Source organism: Apis dorsata, unplaced genomic scaffold (genome assembly GCF_000469605.1).
Source record: "Apis dorsata unplaced genomic scaffold, Apis dorsata 1.3 scaffold_52, whole genome shotgun sequence".
NCBI lineage: Eukaryota > Metazoa > Arthropoda > Insecta > Hymenoptera > Apidae > Apis > Apis dorsata.
Window position 1 is genome coordinate 2,216,736 of NW_006263353.1, and position 9,900 is coordinate 2,226,635.

Sequence of the window (9,900 nt, forward strand, 5' to 3'; positions counted from 1 at the left end):
TGAATAAAAAGAAAAAGGAAAAAAAATATGCGTCGTGGGTACACAAAGGGTCCAGAAAATGGTACCTCTATCCAGAGGCTATATAGAATGCTATCCCTCAAATTATATCCTTGGACTTTGTGTAGAATATCTTTTTCGTCAAACTTAAATCCCTTAAATTTATCTTTGATCAATCTATTATTAAAATTTAAATTAAGCTTTTAATTGAAGCTTGTATGGATAAATTTTATTTAATTTAAAAATTGAAGTTTTTGAAAGATTTTATAAATAAATAAATCTTCAAGCTAATGTTAATCGAATCGCTTGAATTCAGATAATTTGATTTGAAACGGAAATGGCTTTAAAGGAGGTAGTTTAGTCACTTTTTTTAAGGTTATAATCACTTTAAAATACAATCGTGTTGCAACAAACTTAATCTAACCCCCGAATTCGAGTTATAAATATCTAAAGTTTTGTTTAGGTAAACTTCGTTTACTTGATTTCGATAAAATTGTTCAAATTCAAGTGAATTAATTTCAAGCAACAAGCATCTAAAATGAGATTGTACCGTTATTTTGTAATCACTTTAGAAAAAAATCATATCAAACTCGTATGAACTTTTTAATAACCGTTTCGACGAAATTTCTCGAAAACTCGTTTTTCAATTTTTAAGAAACGATTCGTAATGTTCAAGCTTTACTCAAAATGCAGAATTAATGTTTCGAGTTAAACAAAAGAACAAATTATAAAATATTTTTAAGTTGCATGAAATTAATACAAATCGAATACAAATACAATACAATTCAAATTATAAACGATTTCGAATAATTTTCGTAAGCACATATGAGGGATTTCACGTGTTTGAAATTATCGCTATTGCGATCGAATTTAACTAGTACCATTGGTACTCGTAGAATCGCGCATTAACAATCCACGCCTATTAAACGATCGTGCATCCTCTGTACCCTTTTCGCATGATTCTTCTCTCTCTCTCTCTCTCTTTCTCTCCTCTTTCTCTCTCTCTCTCGATACAATGATATGTTCCTTACATCTGTTTATCAAATTGTTTATTTATTTATTTATAATTTCCACCGCTTTTGATGAATTACAGTTAAATTTTAAGAATGATCATTAATAGCGTATACATAGCTTGATCTGCTTAATGAGTTTGTCACCATTTGTTTCGTGTGCTCCTGTAGCTTTTCACGCTTGAACGTCAACCGTGGCTCGCGTGTCGGCATCCCATAGAAGAGGAGCGATTCCGACGAATACGTTTTTTCCTTCGAAACGTATGCGCAGGCTGATTGAATTGAACGACAGGAGAACGAGAGAAGAGGACGTCTCCGAAGGAGGCAATGACTTGGTTGTTGATCGTCAACGTTTAATGCATCTGGATCTGTCGTAACTTTAACTAACTGTGAATATACAGGGTGTCTCAAAATATAACGACAAAATGGAAATTTAAAGTGAAGTAAAGAATCCTTTTCTTCGTTTCATTCTTTGTGAAATTGTACAATTTGTAAAATAGATTCGTTTTTCAGTGAAGTAACCTTGGAATGATCTTCAATTAAAATTAAAAAGAAAAAAAAAAAAAAGAGAGAGAGAAAGAAATTTTTCATAACATTTGGAAATAATCTTGGATTAAAAAAAAAAAAAAAAAGCAAATCGAAGAAGAAATTAAATATCTCGTATGTTGTTTGATGATCGAAACGATTTATTAAATCGAATAAAAAAAAAAAAAAAATTATATTATTTCTACTCGAATTTTTAATTCTTCGTTCTATTTTCTTATAGATACATGCTCCGATCTCGAGGAAATAACCTAGAAATTCATATTATTTTCGAATAAACAAAATAGAAAAATTTTGGAACACCCTGTGTATAACGTCAACGTGAAATTTCATTCGTGCATCACAAAACTAGATAAACGATTAAAAATCCATATTTGAATTCCATAAATGAATTCCGAAAATCTCTTCCCCCTCCCCCCCTCCCCTCTACTTCTTTTTCTTCCTCTTATCTCTTTTCTTTGGATTTTGACGATCCACAAGAAATAAAATCGACGAATGGTGGATTTCATAAATATTCTCCACGGAATTATTAAACGTGATTTGCATATGTCGTGATTCGCTCCTTTTCACGACTTGCTCCGCGAACATGATGACGAGGGGTGCAAACGTTTGCTAATGGCGAGCGAGAGAAATGAGAATCAACGAAGTAAGAAAGTAGAAAAAAAAAAAAAAAAAAAAAAAAAAAAAAAAAAAATACGATCGAAAGAAATCAAGAAATAAATAAAAATTGTTATCTTGTATAGAGGCTAGGTGGTAGAGAGATTGTATTTTCTTTTACATCCAAACTTCTCGCCACTTCTGAGTGCTCGGAAGAAGCACTGTGAATGTTTATTTCGAACTTTGCCAACGAGTACGAGACGATATCTCGAAATAGAAATTGCTGTTTCTTATCGTTAATTATAAATGAATTATTTTAATCGAAGTGCAAATTCGCCAGGTGCAATCATAGTTTAAACGATACGATTATTATTTTTTTTTAATATATCATATATTATATATATATATCATTTTTATCGTCAATTATTACATATTAGTGCATGGTATGATGCTCGTTTCTAAATTCATTGTTATTGTATCTAGTACATAGCTTAAGAAGATCATTTTGTCATATCGTGCATTTTATTCATGTTATACCCTAATATCCTCTGAAAGTTTCAGAATTTAAGTAATTCTTTCGCTTTTCTTTTTTATTTTTTATTATAGTATTACAACGTTGCCTTTCATTTAATAAAGGGAGAACATATATTGAAATATAATATAAAAAAAGAAAAAAAAATCTGTTTTATAACGAAAGTGCAGGGCCCGTTAGATTAGTATTGTTGCCCCTGGCGTTTCGAGCAGCACTCGAACATGGCGGTGAGCTCGGATGTTCTTTCGACATTTCGAAAGAACGGCGCGCGAGGTGGAAATCACCTCTCGTTCATCTAGCCTCTTCTCGCCGTGTAACGTTCGAATATCTCGCCAGGTTCTCTCTCAATAGCCGAAGTCGAAGGAGTTAACGTGGGGCGTGCACGTTTCGAACGAAGGGGCCAGAAACGTGTGCGAGGTCGGGCAAAATCGGTCGGCGAGGTTAACCTTCTCCTTGCCATCGTGTCTTCCCGTTTCAACCACGAAAACGAAACCAACGGAGAGAGAAAAGGTGGAGCGATACCGCGGTTCGTTGTCGAAAGAGAAAAGAAAAAGAAAAAGAAAAAAAGTAAGAGTGACGGAAAACGAAAGAGAGAGAGAGAGAGAGAAAGAGAGAGAGAGGGAGGGAGGGAAGGAGAGAGTGTGTGTGTGTGTGTGTGAGAGAGAGAGAGAGAGTGAGAGAGAGATAAAGAGAACGAGGGTAGAATAATAGGATCGAAACGAGCAGAGCGAAGGGGGAGGGAATGAACGGCCCTGGGAGTCATCAGCATCGCGGCTTGGGCATGCAGGGACGATACAGGGCCGTAGTAACTGGTGGCACCCCGGCAGGGCCCCACTCTCGCCCCCCAGCGCCACCTCACGCCCGCGGTGGATGGCATCCCCATAATCAGCATCCTCAGCACGCCCAGATACCTCAGCAATACACCGGCAACAAGGAATACCCATATCGACAATGTCCACCACCACGCTTCCATAACGGGTATATCATTGCAATAACAAACCTGGCACATTTGTTGGTGCATACACGTCGATTATGTCGTTATAATATATATCGTTTTTTTTTTTTTCTTTTTTTTTACCTTTTCGCTTTTTCACTACTATTATGTTTTATCATTCGCGTTTACAAGAGATCGATCGATTCTTTTTTTTTTTTTTTTTTTTTTTTTTTCTTTTTTTTTCCCTTTTCGCTTTTTCACTACTATTATGTTTTATCATTCGCGTTTACAAGAGCTCGATCGATTCTTTTTTTTTTTTTTTTTTTGTTTATTTTCCTGTATTTCTTAACAATCTTTTCTTCTCTTATACAATCGTGAGATTTGTTAACGTCATGTCGATAATACACAATCTATTCGTATACGAGGCTACACTATTCAAAATAATCGGAAATATCACGATTTGTTATCGTGAAATCAGACAAATAATTATCGTAACGGACTTTTTTGTTCAAGAATATTATTATATAATCCTTCGTAATGTCGAGAATTGCGCGCACATTGCACATAATTCTCGAATGAATCTCGATTGTCGTCGATTAATTGTGCGATCGATCGAGAATCGAACCGCTCGTCGATAGATTTCCGCATTTACCATGAACGATCGGTATGGAAGGACGAAAGTGAACCAATTGTCACGAAAGTAATATGAGTAACGTGTTCGGCCTAGCAAGTGTGTATTTAATTTTCAGAACAACCGATATTGAAGAGTCGACGATTCTAATCAACGATAATAGACGCAAGCAGAGTTGTCCTCGAGTTGTGATGCTGCAAATGCAACCGCAGCGCATTTTCATTTTCACATTTTATTTTTCACGTTGACATTTAGAATTCTTTAATTTGTTAAAATTTTTCGTTTATCAATTTCTTCAAAATCTGAAAAACCTCTTTTTCGAGTTTATTCCAAATTTAATGTTTCGCGATTAGGAAACAGTAGGATATCGTGAATAAAACTTGATAAAAGTTCGATCATATAATTCATGAATCACGCGATATATATGCGCGTATGCATGTAAAAAATGCACATGTAGCTTGCTCGATTGAAACGATTTTGTGAAATTGTTTTTGTATATATACACATAAAATTATATCGTATGTAATATAGAAAGATATAATACACAATGTAAACATAACATTCATTTCACAAATGGCACGATTAAATAAGTCATATATGCGGTCTATATAATCTATATAATCTATATATACAATAGATAAATTATTTTCATTCGATGCAAAATCTTTTCAACGAAAATTTGCGAACTTATGATGCATGAAAAACTATACAAAACCATCTTAAATTAATTACAATATATATATATATATATATTGTATATAAGTACTCATTTACAAAATGATTTTCTTCTATACATTACATGAATGTTTGAATATTTGTTCTTGTTTTATTATTTTTTTCTTCTTTTTTCCACATTTTTATTTTCTCTCTTAGCGTATCATGTTTACACATTCTCTCCTCACTGACTATCTTGTTTAGCATGTCACTGAATGACAATTATTTGAATGATTATATATAAGTTTATTTCTTCATATTCGAGTTTTTCATTGTCATGTGTTTCGTATTATCTTGTTCAGGGAACACTTCAACTATGAAAACAAAATCATTTCACGATAGATTCACGTATCATAAATATTATATAAATATGATTAGTGCAAATATATCCATAATAAAATGGTTACATTTATTCAGCATAATTAATGATAACGTTATTTCCGTTTGTGTAATGTACTTGAACGAATATCATTTTATTAATCGATAAATATTTTAAGGTTAGAGGAATAAAAATGTCGCCACTATCGTTATAATTATACAAGAGTACAAAAGATTCGTACTTATTATTACTTATGACAATTTACGGCATGTATCGAATCATTAAATCGACACTATTCATTAGATGTATACTAACTATTCGATAGATCGATATACGCAAATAATTAAGAATTGACGTAAATCATGTTTAAGGAAAAAAATCTACTAAAAGTTATACGATCAATGTTACGTTAAAAATAATTCGGTGATTCTAGGAAATCTGTAGAAATTTCAGTGAAATTATTGGCATTGCTCGTAATAAAATCTCATAATTGAATCTCATGATTAAATTTATTAACTATGATTAAATTTATATAAAAATTTAAATTTAAATTCTTCTTCGGGATCTAACAAATTTGTTGTAAAATATTTGAGGTAGTCCAAATTCTGTAGAATTTCCAATAATTACTATTTAATCTTGATTTAGTAAAAATTTAAATATCTGATTTCACTCTTAACTCTTGTGTTATACATTATGACCGTTAATGATTTTGTGATTTTCTGCACATATTTAGGGATTGCCCTGGCGTTGGTACGTCTACCGGGCCAAACGGTAAAGAAGTTTCGTATCACGGGAACGTAGGCGGGTCTAGTGTGGGATATAAACCGCCTCCGCAGCATAGTCCACAATCGAGAGGTCCACCGACGCATTTTCCACAAGAATCCGTGGGTCCACCGGCCAATTCCCCTCCGTTACACATCAATATCTGCGGCCAAGTAAGCATTCCTCCTTCTATATTATCTCTATGCATCAATCTACGTGTACTTTTTTTCTTAAAAGATATATGTACTCGCAGGAGAACACGATGCGCGGTCCATTATTGAACATGAGTCCAGGTCTCGGAGCTAGCAATGTTGATATGGAGTATCGTAGGAGTTCCCAAGGTATGTTACAGTTTTTATATTGCGTTATAATTATATGATTGTAAAAATAAACGATTTTTTTTTTTTCTCTTTTCTTTTTAGCCACAAATCAATTACCTCTGAGTCCTGTACAAATACAACCATCGCCACCATATTACAGACAACCTAGTCAAGACGATGGTAGAAAGGTATATATAACATATATATAATATATATATATTACTTCGATTTCCGATACGAAATCAATATACGTTTTTATGTGGATACGTTTTTAGAGCGAGTCTCCATCTAGGAAACGTCGTCGAATATCTCGTAACGGTGCCGTCTCTGGTATAGAAGTTCGTGAAACAACACCACCGTCTCCTACACCACCGTTACATACCACTCCACCGCCATGGGAATTCTCAGCGGCGCCCCAGAGACGATCACCAAGGAATCATATGTCCACACGCGGCAGTCCAACTATCAGAAATCGTTATCAACGATACACGGATTCGTTCGGCTTGTCCTATCCGTTTGTGCCGGGTCACACTCCCCATCCGCCCATTCATAATTCCCATCATGGAATCCATAGTTCTCATCACAATATTCACAATTCGCATCATAATTTACATAATTCGCATCATAATATACATAACGCGCATCAAACGCATCCCCATCATCCACCGGGCACAGGACATCATCCCGCGCAAGGAGCAAACGGTCCTGTAGTTGTAGATGTTGGACAAGTTGGTGTTTCCGGTTTAGGAGTTGCTGTTAGCGGAGAACCACTCTGGCATCCTCAGGCGACAGGTTATAGAATTCCTTGCCAACTGCACGGCTTATACACACCAACCGGAGCACACGCGTTTGCACACTCGTGTCAGGTAAAAGAAATATCCTTTTATAAATTATAAAAGAAAAAAATCTATATATTTTCTTTTTAATTTAGTTTTTTTAATTTATATATTTTTTTGTATAATTTTTTATTGAAAAATATTATATATATATATATTATATATATTATATTATAATACTATATATATATATAATGATATAAATATTTAATATACTTTTTTTCATTTAATACAAATATTTTATATATTTTTTTTATATTTAATAAAGAAATTTGAAATATTTCGCGTATTGTATGGTAAATAAATATATTTCCATAGGTTACGCATCATAGTCACTATTCAGCAACTCACCCAACCCATCCAGGTCACAGCTTGGTTGGTTCGATAGTTGGCGCAACATCCAGAGGATATCCTACACCAACCGGAGGTCCTGTAGCGGCTCTTCATCATGCTCACGCGCCACCACCACCCGTCCATACTACTCATTATACGGCGCACCATCAACTCTCTCAACAGGTATACTTCAACAAATAAAATGAATTATTATATAGATATATATATATATAAGATTATTATTAGACTATTTCATATCATTGCTAAGGAAAAATATATTTATTTGCTTTCTCTTTGTTGTAGCGAGAAGTTGAATTAGAGTTAATAGAATCCCATCATCATCATAGAGTGGGAGCTGCAGCTGGCGCCCCATTACCATTACCACATTCGTATTCACCGCCGGCTCTCACTCAAGTTACTACTCCTACTCCTACCCCTATATTCTTATCAGAAACAAGAAACAGTCAATTGGAAATGATTCAGACCAGGACTCGACGCACAGCGTCAAATGTTCATACGCTCAGACGATCAAGGTCGAGTAGATGGAGAGGTACGCCTCCGATACCACCGACTACTTATTCAGGATTCTTGTTGCACTTCTTGTAAGTATATTTCTTTGATTAATAATCAATACTGTTTAGAAGAAATTTGTAAGAAAAATAGATAATTCTCCTATAAAAGAAAAATATATATATTTTAATATTATTAAATGATTTTTAGATTTATTACAAATAAATAGAAAAGAGTTATAAAATACATAAAGAATTTCGACAGTTTTAATATAACTTAATTTATAATAATTTCATCTGTGTAATTTATAAAATTTTATCATTTATAGCGCAATGCTCAGCAACCCACCATTATCCCCATATAGTCAGGCGGAACTCTCCTCGCCAGATTCAGCAACAGAAAATTACGAAGCTCTTTTATCTTTGGCGGAGAGGCTAGGAGAAGCTAAACCACGAGGACTGACTCGAGCCGAAGTGGAACAGTTGCCATCGTACAAATTCAATGCAGAAACTCATCAAGGAGATCAAACTAACTGCGTGGTTTGCATGTGTGACTTCGAAGCTTTGCAATCGTTGCGTGTTTTGCCGTGCTCACATGAATTCCATTCTAAATGCATCGATAAGTGGCTTAAAGTAAGTTTTTTTTAATGAATTATTAATATCTCATTACATTAAGCTTTTCTGTGAGTTATTAATGACTCATTACATAGACATTGAGAATAAAACTTTTGGATTATCAACAATCTACTATATTATATAATAAATTATTTATTAAATTAAAAATTTGAAAAACTTATATAAATAGAAGAATTAATTATAATAATCTGTTTATTTATATGTGATTATAGTCAAATCGAACATGTCCAATATGTCGTGGTGATGCCGGAGAATATTTTGGGAATAGCGGAACCGGTAGCGACTGACGCCAAGCCGCTCAAATACACTAGCGCCAACTATCACGGGTCTCAGGGACGCTACTCGGTACAGAGCTTCCAGCAATTACATTGCTCATTTGTGCAAATTTTTGTTGACAAGTATTTCTCGTCTTTTCTCTGACCGAGTTGTATATGTTACGATCGCCTTGATTTCGCGAAGAAGAAAGGATTGAAAATGATTGAAGAACGAAAAACAAGAAAAATACGAGAGATAAAAAAGAATAAAATTCAAAGTATGTCAGAGTGTTTGGTATCGAGAAAAGGATCACACACACGCAATAAAGGTACACGATTTAAAATTACAGCATGCAACGTTTTTACAAGGCGAATTAACGTTTCTGCGTTTATTCCATTGTTTTTTCTCGGGAATAGAGAAGTCGAAGAAAGAGGTTAGAAAAAAAAAGAATAAATAATAACATATAATGAGCAAATCAAGATTAAGAAAAGTGAAGAAAGAGAGAATTCCGGAAATTTATTAAAAATTATCAAGCATTTTCACGTCAGGATCAAAGTCTGACTATGTATTCGTTTTGTTTCATCGACGTGCTTCGAATTTAGCTATATTGTGTTTAACACTCGTTTGTTGTTTTTTCTTTTTCGTGTTGCTACTTTGTCGAAGTTATCGGATTTAATATGTACATAATTACTTACGTAATATGCTATTATCGCTATTTTCATTAACGTTCCAGTTTTTATTATTATTATTATTATTATTATTATTATTATTATTATTATTATTATTATTATTATCATCATCATCATCATCATCATCATTATTATTATCATTATTATTATTATCATCATCATCATTATTATTATCATTATTATTATTATCATTATTATTATCATTATTATTATTATTATTATAATTATTATTATAATTATTATTATTATTATTATAATTATTATTATTATTATTATTATTATT

General features: G+C 33.3%; 1 protein-coding gene and 1 long non-coding RNA gene across 5 annotated transcripts in view; both read left to right on the plus strand.

Moving 5' to 3' along the window:
* Positions 1 to 1,433, plus strand: part of LOC102675120 — a 3,081-nt gene extending 1,648 nt beyond the window's left edge. The window contains exon 2 of the long non-coding RNA XR_420784.2: positions 1,179 to 1,433. This is a non-coding gene — a long non-coding RNA (uncharacterized LOC102675120). The remainder of the gene's footprint in view (positions 1 to 1,178) is intronic.
* LOC102674422 (RING finger protein 44) overlaps positions 1 to 9,413 on the plus strand; it is a 34,268-nt gene extending 24,855 nt beyond the window's left edge. The window contains exons 1-10 of one of the 4 annotated variants that reach the window (XM_006609233.2): positions 3,016 to 3,189; positions 3,406 to 3,657; positions 6,011 to 6,212; positions 6,293 to 6,380; positions 6,462 to 6,547; positions 6,635 to 7,225; positions 7,514 to 7,711; positions 7,832 to 8,130; positions 8,367 to 8,670; positions 8,886 to 9,413. In XM_006609233.2, the coding sequence (XP_006609296.1) occupies positions 3,422 to 3,657; positions 6,011 to 6,212; positions 6,293 to 6,380; positions 6,462 to 6,547; positions 6,635 to 7,225; positions 7,514 to 7,711; positions 7,832 to 8,130; positions 8,367 to 8,670; positions 8,886 to 8,960 (2,079 nt within the window). In that variant the 5' untranslated portion in view covers positions 3,016 to 3,189; positions 3,406 to 3,421 and the 3' untranslated portion in view covers positions 8,961 to 9,413. Of the gene's footprint in view, positions 1 to 3,015; positions 3,658 to 6,010; positions 6,213 to 6,292; positions 6,381 to 6,461; positions 6,548 to 6,634; positions 7,226 to 7,513; positions 7,712 to 7,831; positions 8,131 to 8,366; positions 8,671 to 8,885 lie in introns of those variants that run through there. The other 3 variants (XM_031515074.1, XM_006609231.2, XM_006609234.2) reach the window with 3 other exon arrangements.
* The last annotated feature ends 487 nt before the right edge of the window (positions 9,414 to 9,900 follow it).